An 18547-nucleotide genomic window follows, 5' to 3' on the forward strand; every position below is an offset into this window, starting at 1 on the left:
TTGTCCTGTTCACTGAACATTTTGTGTTTAGCAAATGCCCAGTACTTATTACACATTTTAGGCAAGAATATAATGGCTTATACAGTTAACATTGTAAAGGAATACAAAAGCAACCTTTTAACATTTTATAAGAGAGTAACTTAATATATTTTCCTTCACCTTCACACCATACATTAAGATGGGGGATCGGAGGCTGGATAGGGGATTGGAGACTAAAACGTATATGAAGAACGGTTGCAGGAACTGAGTATGTCTAGTTTAATGAAAAGAAGGACTACGAGAGAGATGATAGCAGTCTTCCAACATCTTAGAGGTTGACCCAAATAACAGGGAGTCAAGTTATTCTTGAAATGTGCCCTTCACCATGATGGCAAATCAATGATTACGTGACACGACACAAGAAGAAATTGGCTGTTTTTTTAATGCTTTTATTGCTATTTTATATTCGTTTCATTTAACTCTGCCTCGCAAACTCCATTTAATTTGAACAGGTTTTGATTTTGGCGCCATTTTGGCTCCACCCCCTTTTTTCATCCTCCCCCTCGGCCCTCCACCTGTTGCTATGGCGCAGGCCCCAACAAGCCCCGCCTACTGCCTCGCGTTACAGTAGAATTCAGCTTGGTTTGAGATTACGGAGAGGAGCGGCCTCTTTGTTTTTCCCTTCCTCTCTTTCTCTCTTCCCATTGGCTAGCTCCCGAACTGATGATAGTTTATAGTCGACTTGGAAGGCCTCTTCCTTACTGCTATTGGTGACAGCAACCCATCATTCACGAGTGAAAGATGTTTGGGGGTGGGAGTTTCTTTTCCACCTCATCGGGGACTTTCGACGGCCGCGCATGCGTCCTGGGCTCTCGCGCGCGCTCCAACGCAACGCACGCACGGCGCGAGCGGAGCGCAGGTCACGTGATCCGACGCCAAGATGGCCGCCGCCGCCGCCGCCTTCTTGTTTTGATGAATAATCTCCGTGAGGGGAGGCGGCAGCAGCAGCGGCTGAGGGGAAAGTGGGGCTCCGGCGGTCACGCGTGGGCGGGAGTTGGGAGGCGCGGGGGCTTCAGCCGCTGAGCGTTGCCTCCCCGACCGCCTCATTCGGGCCAGGAGAGTTTTGGGGGGGGGGTTTCGTCAGGGCCAAGGGAGGAGAGAGAGAGAGAGAGACGAGTGAGGGGGGGTCCGCCCAGCCTGCCCTTCGCAGCGGGCCTAGTGGTTGAGGAGAAAAAGCGAGGGGAAGGGGCTCCCTATGGGACCCCCGGGGCCGCTGGCGCATCCACAAGGCTCGGGGGAGAAGCAGCAGCGGGGGGGAGGCCCGAGGCCCAGTGGCTCCCTTGGGACCCCCGAAGAGGAGTGAGGTAGTCGGGTGCGCGTGTGGTGTTTCTACAGGTGGGGGTGGGGTCCCTCAGGACAGGTTAGGGCAATAGGACAGGTAAGGGCATCAGATGCAGCTAGGGAGGAAGGAGCGCTGGGTGCAAAAGCGAAGGAGGGGAGCCTTCTGAGGGTGGCGGCCATAGGACGCTCCCAACCCCTGGATTAGAGTGGGGGAGCAGTTTAGATACGCCAGCTGGGTCTGGAGGAAGAGGAGGTGAAGGGGAGGAGCAATCCGGTTTGGAGGGAGGGCGGTGGATGCAGTTGAGGCGATACGAAGCTCGGAGAGGAAGGACCTAAAGGCAGATCTATCAATTCGGAGTTGGTAGTAGGTGGGGGGACGTGGACGGACGGGGTTGCTTCTTAAACCTCTGACTATGCACTTCTGAGAGCTCCTTAGGGAAAGAGGCAGCCACCAGGACAAGGGTTAACCTCCGAAAGCCATTTCTTCCTCTTCCTCCTGCTCCATCCAAGCACCTCCCTCAAGGGAAGCACCGGAGCCCTCCTCCTCTCCCCCAAACGCCTTCCACCATTAAGAGGAAAACTATGGAGGAGTTGAGTGCCGATGAGGTAAGTTTTGTGTGTGTGTGCGTGTTTGAGGGCAGATGATAACTAGGAATGTGTGTTTGTGGGTCTGGTAGAATAGAATAGAATTCTTTATTGGCCAAGTGTGATTGGAGACTCAAGGAGTTTGTCTCTGGTGCAGATGCTCTCAGTGTGCATAAAAATACAAGATACATTTGTCAAGAATCATAAGGTACAAAAGTTAATAATGGTCATTAGGGTACAAATAAACAATCAGGAAACAATATCAATAGTAAGGATACAAACAACAAAATCACAGTCCAGCAGTTATAAGTGGGAGGGGATGGAGGAGAGGAACGATGAGAAGACTAACAGTAATTGTAATGCAGCCTTACTGAATAGTTTGACAGGGAATTATTGTACTGGTTGTACTGAAGGTGGTTTGCATACAGTCCTTTTAGGCACAAGAGTTGGGTAGGAGAAGTGAGGGTTGGGTACATTGGGATGAAGTTGGTGGGATTGTTTGTTTTATTTTTTTGTTTTATTTAGTTTGTCAAGCATGTATGAGAAAACAAGTATAAGTATGACCATAACATAGGGACATATCAGTGTAAATAGGTATAAGTATATTCGTAAAAAATGAGTACAAATAAATGGGGGCAGTAGGACAGGGATGGTAAGCATGCTGGTGTGCTTATACACACCACCCTAACGGACCTCTTAGAAATGGAGTGAGGTCCACAGTAGACAGTTTAAGGTTAAAGTTTTTTGGGGGGTAAAATTTGGGTCCTAATTCCTTCTTTTTTTGTATCTGCTCACTCATAATTAAGATTTTAGAATGTATTTCTGTTCAAAAACCAGGTTTGACAGTAACCAGGTTTTTTTTTTTAAGGCAGGTATTTTCAGGGTTTTCCATTGCTATTTTAAAGGTGGATTTTTTGGGATAGGACAAAAATGTCAGGGAGCGTAGAAGGCTCTTGAATTCCCCCATCCTCCCGGGTTTATGGCCTGTTGTAAATCTTTGTAACTTTTGAGAGTCCCGGTCTGAGCTGACAGCCAGGAAGGTAGCAGGATGTGTAGTTCCATAGTTCCATTAACAGGTCTGCATATGTGAAGATATTAAATTAAGAAGAACTTAAATACTTCCATGTGACATGTTATTTATTATATGACTAGGAGGTTGTTGGTTATTAAGATGGTGAGGTGTTCTTGAGAGTATTTCCTGTCTTAAAGGATGTCCTATATTTTACTCAGGCTTAGTATGTTGTGTTCAGCAGAAAAAAATATTTTAAAATGATTGCACCTATGCAGGGAAGGCAGTATGTTGTAGACATCATGTTTTCTTCATTTCTCTTCATTCTAGTCCTAATCTTTTCTTCCCCTGTTCTATAATGGAACTGTGTATGTTGCCAATTAAAACAGATGTTGAAAATCTTACCTATAAAATATTTAAGTCTAGTTGATCATCTGTTGCACATTTTTAATACATTTGTATTTCTGGTTGATGTAGTAGCCTAACATAAGATAAGGTGAAGAGCATACCAAAATTCTACCTTACCTGTTCTAAGTAGGGAGACTTTCCTCATATGAATAAACTATCATATGTAGCTTTCATCTTAATGAGTCTTAAACAGTGCTGGGTAAATATGTAAAACAATTTAAAACTAGAATTCACACTTTCAGAAATAAAAAGCACAGTACTGAAATATTTGATAAAATCAGAATCAAACAGAGGAATAACAAGTGTAAAGACGTGTGAGTAAATTCTGTGGTTTAGGAAAGCCTTCTTTAACTTGATTCCTAATTCCCAGCCAAAAGGCATCTGGATAAAGAAAGGTGACTTAGGAATTGTGATCAAAGATATTTTTTTTCAAAGGGTGAAAAATCTTGATACATAGAAAACATGCTTCACTAGACCAGATCAAAGGCTGCAACCCTTACCTTTGATGGCAAGATTGGCCTATAACAATGAACTATAATGGCTTCCAAGATCTATGGTGTCTAAGCCCAGTTCAAACTATGGTTTGAAGGCAATCCAGTTTAAATACAGGTAGTTGTCCACTTACAGCAGTTTGTTTAGTTACATCACCACTAAAAAAAGTGACTTATGAACATTTTTCACACTTATAACCATTACAGCATCCCCATGGCCATGTGATCAGAATTGGAAATTGACTCATATTTATGACGGTGGCAGTGTCCCAGCTTGTCACCTTTTGCAGCCTTCTGAGCAAAGTCAATGGGGAAGCCAAATTCACTTAGCAACCATGTTTCTATTTTAACAAGTACAAAGAGAGGCCTTAAAATGGGGCAAAGCTCACTTAACAAATGTCTCACATAGCCACAGAAGTTTTGGGCTCAATTGTAGTCATATGTCTAGGACCAACTGTACTAATCCTGGTATGCCCAACCTTTTGGGGAAACTGTGGACAGGGAAATTATGAAAAGGTATGGGACTGGATAGCTGGGAAAAAAATAGTGTTTGTGGCATATTCCTATAAACCCTGGTATCCAAATTACTAATCAAGCTGTATTTCGTGAGCGCTTAACTCTGTGTGTGTGGTTAAATGGAACAATTTACAGCAAGTTTACCTACATATTGTGTATTTGCTGATGGTTTATCCTAATTAACAAGGAAAAGATCTATGCTCAGCTACAGAAGCAAAAATCCAGGAGCAATTTAGGAATATTGAGTGTCCTGTTTTGAAAATAGTATCACACTTAGGCTAGGAATGCAGTGATTAATGGGAAGCAAGTGTGTTATGGCTAAGTGATTCCCACCCAACTACCCTGTAAACTAAGCAGTGAGAAGTCGATGGGTGGACCTACTCATGCAGGACAGGAGCCAATCAATCAGAAAGCAATCAGAATAGAGCTGGTAGGGACCTTGGAGGCCTTCTAGTCCAACCACCTGCTCAGGCAGGAGACCCTGTACCATTTTAGACAGGTGGTTGTCCAGTCTTTTCTTAAAAGCCTCCAGTGATGGAGCACCCACAACTTCTGAAGACAAGATCTTCCACTGGCTAATTGTCCTCTCTGTTAGGAAGTGTCTCCTTAATTCCAGGTTGCTTCGCTTCTTGATTAGTTTCCATGTCAAACCTTCTTGACCATTAGTTTAAAAAAGGCTACTGAAACCAGCTAAAAACCATCCACAATTGTTTAGACACAATTACCAACATGTCATCATTTACTGGAGGTCAAGTTGCTATAAACAAGAGATTTGAATTTGTTTTTACATTTTATCAGTTGGCCTTCTGGCTGGGGATGCAGTGGGGATCTATTCCAAGCACTCTCAAGGTTGTTTGTTACTGTCTTGGTTTTGCAGGAGGAAATATTTTACAGAGATTCCTTGGGAAGATCCTCCAAAAAGTAGGTTAGGTACCCTTGAAGCAAGGATTATTTCTGTTTGGGAGACTCTGTGCCCTTATGCAGAAGGTGCTTAAGAATTCTTTGTTTCCAAATACAAGATTGGCCATGGAATTACAGATGCCACACCGGGGCATATTTACAATATCTGAGTGGTGGAATTTCTGCCCAACCACCAGGAACTACCACACGATTACATCATGGGGACTTGAGGGAACCTCCCTCGGGTGAAAGAGACAGGAATATCATAGGGGGAGAGGAAGTAAGTAAACAGGAAGGGATCTGTGCTGTGCGTTCAATCTGGAAATGATTGGTGCTCCTATTGCAGAGAACCTGACCATTGTGGTCAGTTTCAAAAGATCACTTTTAGTTTTCTTTCTGCCCCCCCTCCCCCCCCCGCCCCCCAATATGCTGGGTTGTATTTTCTTTCTATTGGGGGAGATCAGGTTGCAACAACAGGCATCTTTATGCAAAGTCATTTCCACAGCTTCCAAAACCATCAAGATGACATGGTGGCTGCTGGATGAAGGTAATAATTTACCAAGCATTTGCTGTTGCAATAAGAACCTATCAGCTGCACATGAGGCCCATTGCCAAATTCTTGCTCTCTGCTGTAGGAGGGTGGGTGGGTAGGCAGGCAAGACAACTCTTCCCCCGGAGACATAGAAGAGGAAAAAGATGGGATCCCTGGAACATCCTGATTGCAATTAGAATAGCAGATTTGGGGGGGGGGTTTCTAACTCAGGTGAAAAGACCTATAACCGAATCTCAGGTTGGCCTATTTAAATAAAGTGGCTTGTATTATTTTTTCGTCTGGCATGTTTTGTGAGGAGACATGGTGGTTCAGTGGCTAAGACACTAAGCTTGTAGATCAGAAAGGTTGGCAGTTCGAATCCCCAGCGCTGCATAACGGAGTGAGCTCCCGTTATTTGTCTCAGCTTCTGCCAACGTAGCAGTTTGAAAGGACGTAAAAAATGCAAATAGAAAAAATGGGAACCACCTTTGGTGGGAAGGTAACAGCGTTCCATGCACCTTCAGCATTTGGTCATGTCGGCCACATGACCATGGAGATGTCTTTGGACAGTGCTGTCTCTTCGGATTGAGCACCGCCCCCTAGAGATGGGAACGACTGGAATGTATGTACGAGGGCAACCTTTGCCTTATGCTTTGTGCTAAACCATAGTGCATTTTATGGGCAGCCTATTTATGTTTGAATGGGGCCGGCAAGCAAACCACAGTTTGCTTTTTTGATTTCTATCGCTGTCCATCTCACTTTTGTGACGCTCTTAGATAGCCACCGGAGAGAAAGCTAGTTTATTGCTGGCTAATTGACTGCAGCCTCAAAATCTCAACAGTGGGAGAAAGCATCCTGGGGGCGAACAGGAAGCCAAGGGAACAAAGAGCCTGGGGAGGAATGGAATGAGAAGGGCGCATTGTTATGCCAGGCCCTTGAGAAGGGGAGGGAAACACTTTCTCTTGCAGTCCCTCTTTTGGCGTGGCACATTTGTTCGGAGTATATTGGGAAGCTTGGATAGAAAGCCTAGTTTAATTACATTGTTTGATTTACAATTCTTTCCTGGGTGTAGAGAACTCGAATCTTGAGGGGTCCTCTGAGCTGGCTTGTTTCTTGCAGATGTTTCATTACCCCAACTAGAGTGCAAATGTTACCTAGTTAGGGTCATGAAACATCTGCAAGAAACCAAGCCAGCTCAGAGAGCACCAAGGACCCCCTCATGTCAACCCTGAGCTACAATATTCCCCCTTTATCGGGACTTGAATTTTTTGACATGACCTGGAGGTTTGGAGATTCAGTATTCCGATATTTTCTTTTCTAGTGGGAAACTGGATTAAACCAGTCCGGCTTTCGCAGTCCTTCAGGTTACCTGAAACTTCATGGGGGAGAGCCTTGTTGCTCTGTGCAAATCAGCTACATGTTGGCAAATGTGCATAACTTCTCTTGTTAAATACAACAACATCTGTCATACCTTCCCCCCTCTTTTCCATCCACCCGTGCTGTCTATGTAATGTCATTTTGAGTGACCGGTCTAGTTTTTATGATAAGGTCAATCACCCTAGGAGCCTTTTAGGTGAGAAAGAGAAGACATGTTTTAAATAATAAATAAGAGCAGCTAATTAAGTTGACTGGGTAAAAGAATAAGCTGTGTCATTTCAGTTATGATGCCTCTGCTTGTAGGTGGAACAATAGCACCTTTTCCCGCCATGATTGGACAGGTTTCACCTCATTACTTCCTGTGGGTGAGCCCTGAGCGCTTCCCGCCCATCTTTATATTGTGACACCAATTGTTTCTAAATCTTCCAATGATCCCAGAAGAGGAGTTTGTGGCATGGAAAAACGGAAGTCATTGTTGTGGCCTGCCAGCGGCCAGTGGAACTGGTGGCAGAGTTGGACAGTGAGGAGGTTGGGGAGAAACATTTGCCAGTCCTGAGGGCTGGGGAAAGGTCAGACGAGGGCTCTGCATCAGAGGCAGAGAGGGAGATAGGCAGAGAAACAGCTGGAGCCTGTTCCCAGTGTGTGCATGCGTAGAGCTGCCAGAAGACAAGAACAACTAAGAAAGCAGGGTTGATTTAGGAATAAAGCCACACCTTGGAGGTGATTGGCCCCTCCCAGAGGAAACAAAAGAGGAGCGAATGCGGAGAGGGATTTTGCAGGAAACAATTCATTACTTTGGCCGTTTCCAGAGCGGAAAGTTCTGTTTGTGACTATAAGAGACTCTGTGCCAAATTTTGCCATGCCCTGCGTTTGGAAACTAGTTATTTGGCAACTCGCCAAGAGAGATAAGGTTCGTGTGGATAAACATTCTTCTGAAAGACTGTTTGCTAAAGCCTTGCTGACTGTGAATGAAAGGAATTCACAGTCGGGTAAATAAAAGGGGTTTTGCTGGGACCAAGACTCCGCTTCTTGCTTTTTAAGGAACCTTGGGTCAGAACATCATTGAATAAAGATCAAATAAACCTTTTAAATTTGGATGCTATTTGGAACCCTGACACCTTTTATGTGGAAGTGGTTCAGAATTAGGGTAGATGGTGTTTTGGGGTAATAGCATACAGTTTCTGATGGGCATGTTCCCTAGTAGTGCCCAGCTTTAAAAATTTAAATTTCAACTTCTACTTCAAGCCAGTGGGGAGGTCCTTGGCAATCTCTTGAAAGGAGCCCTGATCTGAATTTTAATCCTTGATGGCTCTTCCTACAGTTAGATGAATGATGGTCTTACTCCTGTAGAAGCAATACCCCTTGTTACTATTTCTTGGGCTTTTTGGTTGACTCTTACTTCGTATGTAAACGCCTGAGGCTTCCAAGTTGAGCTGAAGAAACACCAACCCAAATTCTGAAGAAAGTTTGAGTTCTGGGTAACTTTCAGATGTTGTTGTTAGTTGCGAAGTCATGTCCAACCCATCACGACCCCATGGAGAACATTCCTCCAGGCCTTCCTGTCCTCTACCATCCTCTGGAGTCCATTCAAGCTCACGCCGACTGCTTCAGTGATTCCATTCTGCCACCTCCTTCTCTGCCGACCCCTTCTTCTTTTGTCCTCAATCTTTCCCAGCATGAGGCTCTTCTCCAGGGTGTCCTTCTTCCTTCTCATTAGGTGGCCAAAGTCTTTGAGTTTCCTCTTCAGGATCTGGCCTTCTAAAGAGCAGTCAGGGTTGACCTCCTCTAGGACTGACCGGTTGGATCACCTTGCAGTCCAAGGGACTCACGGGAGTCTTCTCCAGCACCAGAGTTCAAAGGCCTCCATTCTTTAGTGCTCAGCCTTCCTTATGGTCCAACTTTCACAGCAACTGGGAAAATCATAGCCTTGACTATGCACACTTGTGTTGACAGGGTGATATCTCTGCTTTTTAGGATGCTGTCTAGATTTGCCATCGCTTTCCTCCCCAGGAGCAAACCTCTTAATTTCTTGGCTGCAGTCCCCATCTGCGATGATCTTGGAGCCCAGGAAAATAAAATTTGTCACTACCTCCATTTCTTTCTGATGTATAGACTCCCAAACTTCCCAGCATGGCCAGTATTGAGCCTACTCAATAGGAGTGAGCAGTTTGAAGGCCATACATCCAGACCTTACAAAGATTAGGAATCATTGGATTAGCCAGGCCCGTGATTTGGCCTAGTATAAGAACGTTTCTTTTTAACATTTTTCTGGCCAAGAAATACCCAGCCTGAAGTGCAGCTTACGTCAAGACAGACAATTCTTTGCAGGAAAATAATAATTTCAGCCTAATTTCTGTGAGCTCTGTCAATGACTCTCTGATGAAAACAAACTACCTTGACCTAAATTTTGGTCAGTGGCCGAATCTTTTTATCGCGTACTACTTTTCTTAGTGCCTCCTGCAATGGGTTTATAGCCTCTTTCTCTCTGAGTCATTCAAAGTTATGTCGTCTTCTTCCTGTAAAACAAACATACAAGTCCATAACTTCGTGTTAAATGTTGCTACCATCACGGCGGGTTCTATCATTATTCCAGAAATAATGAAATTTTTATTAAACATGTTTACCTTTAGAAACAGAAAAATAAAAATACGAAAAGAAAAAACAAGACAAGCATAAATAACAATGTAAAATAGTTATACAGCCTTCTGTATCAGCATTTATGTTTAGCCTTTGTAGTTCTCCATTCTCCATTGCCTACCTATCGATTTTAACTTCTGTAACAGTGCAATAACAGTTGTACTAACACTTGTATTAATATTACTTGTTCATATCACCATTATATTTACGATATATCACCATTTATATTTTAATAGCAATAGCAATAGCAGTAGACTTATATACCGCTTCATAGGCCTTTCAGGCCTCTCTAAGCGGTTTACAGAGAGTCAGCATATTGCCCCCAACAATCTGGGTCCTCATTTTACCCACCTCGGAAGGATGGAAGGCTGAGTCAACCCTGAGCCGGTGAGATTTGAACCGCTGACCTGCTGATCTAGCAGTAGCCTGCAGTGCTGCTTTTAACCACTGCGCCACCTTGGCTCTTAGTGACCTGAGCACCTTGGCTTTAAGTTTGATAGTCATCAGTAACTATGGTTAATTTTTAATTCAATACTAGTTCAGGGGGAAAAAAGTACAAAGACTTCTATTTCCTGTTTGGGCTTCTGTTTTCTAGCCACTTACAAATTCTATTCCATATTTTATAGAAATCCGATTCTTCTCTTTCTTTTAATTCCATGGTCATTTTGTCCATCTCTGCACATTCAAGTACCTTTCTAATGTTTGTTTCCTCTGCGGGTCTATTGATTTGTTTCCAGCTTTGCGCGAAAGCGATCCTAACTGCAGTGAGTATTATAGTGTAATATTACGGATTGAAATTTTTTGGTCCGTTTTCATAGCGGTGGTCCTTGATTTGAGCCCAAAAATTTATGTCGCCAAGCGAGACAGTGGCAAAGTGAGTCTTGCTCCATTTTACGAGCTTTCTAGCCTTAGTTGTCAAGGGAAATCACTACAGTTGTTAAATTAGTAACACAGCTGTTAAGGGGAGCTGGCTCCCCCCCCCCCCCCGCTGACTCTGCTTGTCGGAAGGTCGCCAAAGAGGAATCAAGTGACCCCCGGGACACCGGGACCGTCATAAATATCTGTCAGTTGACAAGCGCCTGAATTTTGATCACTTGATGTTGGGGACGCTGCAATAGTTGTGAGAGTGAAAAATGATCCCAAGTCACTTTTTTTCAATGCCGTGGTTAACTTCGAGCAGTCACTAAACAAAGGGTTGTAAGTGAAGGACTACCTGTAATGAGTGAACTCTTGTGTTCAGGTTCCTTCCACCTGGATAGTATAGTATAGCCTTTTGTTGTCACTGTATATCATGTATACAATGAAATTGGTTTTAGCCTCACTGGTGCAATCCAGGACCAAAAATACAAACAGCATAAAAGCTGTGTCAACAGAGGGATAGAAACAAGATCACATGAAGTGTTGATACCACTTTATTAAGCCTTGGTAAGGCCACACTTGGAATACGGCATCCAGTTTTGGTTGCCACCATATAGAAAAGATGTGGAGACTCTAGAAAGAGTGCAGAGAAGAGCAACAAAGAGGATTAGGGGACTGGAGGCTAAAACATAGGAAGAACGGTTGCAGGAACTGGGTAAGTCTAGATGAATGAAAAGGAGGACTAGGGGAGACGTGATAGCAGTCTTCCAATATCTCAGGAGTTGCCTCAAAGAAGAGGGACTCAAGCTATTATCCAAGGCACCTGAGGGCAGGACAAGAAGCAATGGGTGGAAACTAATCAAAGAGAGAAGCAACTTGGAACTGAGGAGAAATTTCCTGACAGTGAGAACAATTAATCAGTGGAACAAAAGTTGCCTCCAGAAGTTGTGAATGCCCCAACACTGGAAGTCTTTAAGAAGATGTTGGATAGCCATTGGTCTGAAATGGTATAGGGTCTCCGGCCGAAGCATGGGGTTGGACTAGAAGACCTCCAAGGTCCTTTCCAACTCTGCTACTCTATTCTATTCTATTCCAAATAGTATAATCCCCATGCAAGTAATTAGGGGAAAAAAGAAAACAGAGAAAGTATTAGGTGGACTTTAACTTCTTAAATGTATGCATTACAGGATGGAAACAACAACTTGCATTACGAAAGATTTGAAAACCTTTCACCCACTTTAGGGTTCCAGGTAACATGGGCAAAGAGGAATTGTAAGACGGAGCTTGTGAAAAGCTACTTCCCTTTCGCTGCCCCTTACAAGGGTGGGAGGGAGCCTTTCTCGGGGAACGTTCTCCGGGTTTAAAAGATGAGAGAAGGATGTCTTGGGCTTGTTGTGTAAGGCTTGAAGAGGAGACCTGGCTTGGCTTCTAATAATAGCGCTTTCTCTGAGCCGCAGAATGAACGCTGCCACATGTTTTCCTCGTGTGCTGTATCCATTTCCGGGAAAAGGTTGTTTGTGATTCTCTCTGGGAAGGGAGACTGGGGTGATGGTGAAGAATTTTTTTGGAAATGAACGTGGCTCTTGGCCAGTGACAAAGCCCATCTGTATGGTTTGATGTGGGTCGAAGCTGTTTTTTGAGGGTGTTGATTGGCTTCCTGAAGTTTGGAATTCTTATTAAACATTCTTTGACCTTCTACCCTGGTCTTCAGGTCTGTTTTTGAAAGCCGAGGCAGATATTGTCCAGGACCTTCTGGAACGCTGAAGGGCTGAAATCCAATAGCAATAGCAATAAGACTTACTTCACAGTGCTTCATAGCCTTCTCTAAACAGCTTATTAGAGTCAGCCTATTGCCTCCAACAATCTGGGCCCTCCTTTTACTGACCTTGGAAGGGTGGAAGGCTGTGTCAATCTTGAGACGGTCAGGATCGAACTCCTTGCAGTGGGCAGAGTTAGGCTGCAATACTGCATTCTAACCACTGGGAGGGAAGGAAGGAAGATAGCAATAGCAGACTTATATACTGCTTCACAGTGCTTTTACATCCCTTTCTAAGCGGTTTATAGAGTCAGCCTTTTGCTCCCAGCAATCTGGGTCCTAATTTGACCCACCTCAGAAGGACGGAAGGCTGAGTCAACCTTGAGACCTGGTGAGATTTGATCTGCCATATTGCAGGCAACCGGTAGTCAGTAGAAATAGCCTGCAACACTGCACTCTAACCACTGCGCCACCACGGCTCTTCGTAACTCACGGTGTCCTGGTTTTTATGCAGATCCGTCGGAGGCGCCTTGCCCGGCTCGCTGGCGGACCCTCTTCCCAGCCCACCACCCCACTTACGTCTCCACAGAGGGAGAACCCCCCAGGGCAGCCGGTCCCAGCGCCGCCTTTAGGGGCACCCCACAACCTTGGGCTCAATGTTCACAGTATGACCCCCGCTACCTCTCCAATCGGTGCGTCAGGTAAGCTTAATGCCAATTTTTCAGGATGATTTGGGGTGAGAAAAAAACCATGCCGGCTTTCCTTTTTTTCGTGGGCTCAGCTCTGGTTGTTGAGAAATGGTGGCTTTTCCTGCAGGGCCAACGTGGGACGTGTGAATTAGGGTTTAACAGAGCTGTAAGGAAGCGGTGGCTCAGTGGCTTAGACACTGAGCTTTTCAATCAGAAAGGTGGGAAGTTTGAATCCCCAGCGCCGTGTAACGGAGTGAGCTCCCATTACTTGTCCCAGCTTCTGCCAATCTAGCAATTCAAAAGCACGAAAAAACGCAAGTAGAAAAATAGGGACAATCTTTGGTGGGAAGGGAACAGCGTTCCGTGCGCCTTCGGCGTTGAGTCATGCCGGCCACATGACCACGGAGACGTCTTGGGACAGCGCTGGCTCTTCGGCTTTGAAACGGAGATGAGCACCGCCCCCTAGAGTCGGGAACGACTAGCACATAGGTGCGAAGGAAACCTTTACCTTTAGGGAAGCTGCCGTCCTTTCTTGTTATTTTGTGGAAGTGAGCAAGAAAGTTTAACGAAATGAAATCCAACCCTTGCTGTGTTTGAGCCTTGTGCTCCGCCATCGCCCACAATTTTGCAGCCTATCAAATGGCTTGTTTCAAAGCTAACCTGAAACCATACAAGCCATCTTCGAAGCAATGCAGGAAGCCAGGCAGCACCTGCCTGAATAGGAGAGTGGGGTAAGTTGGCTGGTTTTGACCACTACAGTCTCTCCCGTAGAGATTGCTGCAGCCTGCAGAACAGCTGGGCTTGAAGTTGAAGGAACTGGCTGCTTAGCCAAGCAAGCCAGACCGTCATGCAGCTGCCTTCTCATTCCCTCCCTCTTGCTGTCTGCTTAAGCAGCCATTCAGCAGATTGACCTTGTCATGGAGAGATGATATAAAAATCAAGATTTCTCCCTGCGCAGAGCCTCTCCCTTGGTTTGGCCTCAAATGGGTTTGACCCAGCTTGGAATGTCAGGTTCATGTTTACCGAGAGGAGAGAAGCATGTTTAGAAAGTGTTGTGGGAAGAATTGCTCTTGGGACAAATTACCGAGGGGTGTGTGAATGTCACACACATACATAACACGCATACTGTTCATTCCAGAGCTAAAACATTTTAAGTGCTTGATTAATTGGGATGTGACACTGAATCCGAAAGAAGGTTCGTTTCTTTCCTTTTTATCTTATTAACACTCTTAAATGTGCTGCGTGGCCTGTTAAAGCCAAGTTGTTCCCACCGGGTTTAAAAATAGTTTTGATGGCACACTAAATCATTATTATTATTTTATTTGCAAAGGCTTTGATGCCTCTTCAGTCACTGGGATTCTAAGAAGCTCAGAGGCAAGAGAAGACAATTAGTGTTTAAGTTTCATTTTACACCTTGGCCGCCCTACAATTCCCAATGTTGTCAAAATAACCAAACCGACTGGGGAAGATGGATAGTAGAGTGATACAATTGAGAGATGCTGTATTGGGATAGTTGGTTGACCCAGAAATCCTTATGTGAGATGAACAGATAGGATTAAAAACAATGCTGGCATTCCATTTGAACTTGGATTTCTGGTTCCTTTGCACCTTAAATGTATAATATTTGCATCAGGATCAAGTTAATTCAGGGGAATTGGCTGGAAGGGTAAAAACTGGAAAATGGGAGAGGTATAGTGGAGAACATAAATCCTTTTCCTTGAAGTTTCAAAGAACGGACTCCTAGAATTCTCAACAACGGCCTTGCCAGCTAGGGAATTCTGGGTAATAAAGGCCACACAAGTGGTTTCTTAGGGAATAAATTGTCCCAAAGGTGCTTTTTTTTCAAGAGGCAACTGGACTTTCTTGTTTTTTCTTTTCTTTTGAAGATGTTTCGCTTCTCATCCAAGAAGCTTCTTCAGCTCTGACTGGATGAGGGTGGGGAAGGGAAGGATTGATACTCCTTGCAGACAGCTGGTCATTCGCATCCTTTTTAGAGGGTCGTTGAGGCCACTTGGAGATTTATCTGTCTTCTTGTGGTGCTTCAGATAAACCTGTGCTTCAAAGCACAATTCAGGTGACCCTGAAGACACAGGTAAACCTCCCAAGTGCTTCAACAACCCTCTAAAAGGATGCAAATGACCAGCTGTCTGCAAGGAGTATAAATCCTTCCCTTCCCCACCCTCATCCAGTCAGAGCTGAAGAAGCTTCTTGGATGGGAAGCGAAACGTTTTCAAAAGAAAAAACAAGGAAGTCCAGTTGCCCCTTGAGAAAAAAAAAAAAGCCTCTTTGGGACAACCATGAGCTGGGTGACTTGAGAATCTCTACAGACTTTTAGGGAATGGATTATCGTGTAAACGTCCTTTACCCCAGCTTCCAGCTGTGGGCGTGGGCATTCTGGGAGGGGAATTGACTAAATTCCTTCTGTCCTTTTTCCTGAAGGTGTTGCCCATCGCAGTCAGAGCAGCGAAGGTGTGAGTTCGCTCAGCAGCTCGCCCTCCAACAGCCTCGAAACGCAGTCCCAGTCCCTTTCCCGGTCCCAGAGCATGGATATCGATAGCGTCTCCTGTGAGAAAAGGTATGGGCGTGGGGCACTCATCTGGTCCCTGTCTCAGGGCAGCCTTGGCTGGACATTCTCCCAAGATGCTTAGCATATTGGGATTTTACCAGCGTTTCTGTTATGGCCCGTCAGCGGCCGGCGGAGCTGGCAGCAGATTCGGACACTGAGGAGGTTTGGGAGGAAGATGGGCCAGTCCTGGAGTCTGGGGAAGGCTCGGATGAGGGCTTTGTGTCGGAGGCAGAAAGGGGGCCAGGGCGGTCTGACAGTTATCAGCTGTCTTCAGAGTCAGACAGCAGTGAGGCAGATGAACAGCTGGAGCCTGTTCCCAGTGTGCGCATGCACAGAACTGTCAGATGAAGGGAACAGCTAAAGAACAAGGGTTGACTTGGGAGTAAGGCCATAGGTGGACGGTGAATGGTCCCTCTCAAAGGGAATAAAAGAGGAGCGAAATGGGAGTGGAGTTTGCAGGAGGCAATTAGTTCGCTTAATGGGTTCGTGACTCTCCGAGACTCCTTGCCAAGTTCTGCAGATATCGGCCTGGCAGCTCTCCAAGCCAGATAAGGTCTGTGACTGTAAATCTTCCCTTGAAAGACTTTGCTGGATGTGAATGAGCAGAATTCACAGTCAAGTAATAAAAGGGTTTTTTGTCGGGACCAGGAGTTTGCTTCCGGCTCTTGAGAAGCCTCGGTCAGAACCTTAGGGGGGAAGGCAGAATCAAAATGTTATCCTCCCCACACGTGGGCCGAATTCTGCTTGGCAGCCCTGCATAGACACCTCTACAAAATGCAAGCTGTGGAAGGGGGCGAGAAATGAAGTGTGTTGGAGAGCTGTCCTCCATGAGTCATGTTGGTTGGCTTGTTCCGAAGCAAGCGGTGTCCGGGCAGTTGGTTATCCATCAGTTTATAGTCAAATGGCACAACTGTGGTGTTTTTGTGCACATGGAATTGTTTTCCCTTCAAGCCCTCCTGGGGCTGAGACCTTCTGTTTTGAGCAACTGCTCCTTCTGAGCAGGGAATGGTCTGAAGGTTGTATTGTATTGTATTGTATTATTTGTATGCCGCCCTTCTCCGGGAGGACTCAGGACGGCGAACAATTCAAGGGGGAAAAAAAATGGGTTCCAGAAGGTCTGAAGGGGTTCCTCTGCTCCCTTTCCAGCTTGTCCCAGGTCGATGTGGATTCGGGGATTGAAAACATGGAAGTGGATGAGAGTGACCGGAGGGAGAAACGGAGCCTCTCGGATAAGGTGAGGGGGGTCACACTGAGCTTGTGAGGCTGTGTGTGTGGGGAAACGAAGAAGCCCTGTCTATTCAGGAAGAGCTTCTTCGCATGTCGGGATAGCCAGAATGATGAATGCGCTCTCAATAAAGGAGAATATTTATAGCTCAGGCTTGACATGAGGGGTCCTTGGTGTTCTCTGAGCTGGCTTGTTTTCTTGCAGACGTTTCATTACCCAACTAGGTAACATCATGGAAAACTAAGATCATGGCATTTGATCCTCTCAATTCCTGGCAAATAGATGGGGAAGAAATGGAGGTAGTGACAGATTTTATTTTCCTCAGTTCCACAATCACTGCAGATGGGGACTGCCGCCAAGAAATGAAAAGAGGTTTGCTCCTGGGGAGGAAAGCGATGGCAAATCTAGACAGCATCCTAAAAAGGAGAGACAGCACCCTGAAAACAAAAGTGTGTCTAGTCAAGGCGATGGTTTTCCCGGTTGCAATGGATGGCTGTGAAGGTTGGACCATAAGGAAGGCTGAGCGCCAAAGAACGGAGGCCTTTGAACTCTGGTGCTGGAGAAGAAGACTCCTGCATTGAGTCCCTTGGACTGCAAGGCCATCCAACCGGTCAGTCCTAGAGGTGATCAGCCCTGACTGCCCTTTAGAAGCCCAGATCCTGAAGAGGAAACTCAAAGACTTTGGCCACCTAATGAGAAGGAAGGACTCATTGGAGAAGAGCCTCATGCTGGGAATGATGGAGGGCAAAAGAAGAAGAGGATGACAGAGAAGGAGGTGGCTGGATGGAGTCAGTGAAGCAGTCAGCGTGAGCTTGAATGCCCTCCAGAGGATGGTAGAGGACAGGAAAGCCTGGAGGAATGTTCTCCATGGGGGTTGCGATGGGTTGGACACGACTTCGCAACTAACAACAACAGTTCCAAACTAGCTATCTGCCTGTGTACATGCAAACACCACAACACCAGACTTTACAAATAGCCATGTCACATCACAACACACCTCCCTGCTGGACATTGCAAATACAATTTTAACTCTGAGTTTGCAGTTTACCGATGCAAGTTAAGAGACCCCCCAACCCCTGTTCCTGTGCTCAGACATGGGTTGTAAAAGGGATTAAAAATGCATTTATCCTTTGTTATTCATACTAGCTTTTCATGGCTTTGCTAGATGTCTCCTAAATGTTCTTGAAACTTAAGCTACAAAATTAACCCTGAGTATTTTCTGGTGTCCCCTTGCAGGAGCTTCCCTCAGGATTGGAAATCTCGGAGGAACAAGCCTTACAGCTAGTTTGTAAGATTTTCCGGGTCTCTTGGAAAGACCGGGATAGAGATGTCATCTTCCTGACTTCCCTTTCGGAACAGTTCAAGCAAAACCCTAAAGATGGTAAGGAACCCTCTGTGTTGCCTCTGGATCACGGGTGGGCTGCTGGGGGTTCGCAGGGGTTCGGGTGAACCTCTAGCTAAGATTCTGTGCAGATCGAAGACCCCCAAATCCCATTCCTGGCTGGCCCCACCCACCCCTCCCCTGCTTTCCCAGGAGTCCCCATGCGACCCATTTTTGGATGCAAGTAAGTGCAGGGTGCACACGGAGGCTCTGGGAGGGCAAAAAATGGACCTACTGGGAGTTCGGGAAGACTGAAAAAGAGGGCCTCCGGAGCCTGGGGAGGGCAAACACACACAC

The 18547-nt window shown here is 45.6% G+C and overlaps 1 protein-coding gene across 4 annotated transcripts in view; it reads left to right on the top strand.

Annotated features, from left to right (window-relative positions):
* The first annotated feature begins 881 nt into the window (after window positions 1-881).
* Window positions 882-18547, top strand: part of UBE4B (ubiquitination factor E4B) — a 56432-nt gene continuing 38766 nt past the window's right edge. The window contains exons 1-5 of one of the 4 annotated variants that reach the window (XM_032231602.1): window positions 882-1926; window positions 12904-13081; window positions 15518-15653; window positions 16791-16878; window positions 18106-18250. In XM_032231602.1, the coding sequence (XP_032087493.1) occupies window positions 1903-1926; window positions 12904-13081; window positions 15518-15653; window positions 16791-16878; window positions 18106-18250 (571 nt within the window). In that variant the 5' untranslated portion in view covers window positions 882-1902. Of the gene's footprint in view, window positions 1927-12903; window positions 13091-15517; window positions 15654-16790; window positions 16879-18105; window positions 18251-18547 lie in introns of all 4 variants that reach the window. The other 3 variants (XM_032231601.1, XM_032231603.1, XM_032231604.1) reach the window with 3 other exon arrangements.

The sequence above is a fragment of the Thamnophis elegans genome, chromosome 15 (assembly GCF_009769535.1).
Source record: "Thamnophis elegans isolate rThaEle1 chromosome 15, rThaEle1.pri, whole genome shotgun sequence".
NCBI lineage: Eukaryota > Metazoa > Chordata > Lepidosauria > Squamata > Colubridae > Thamnophis > Thamnophis elegans.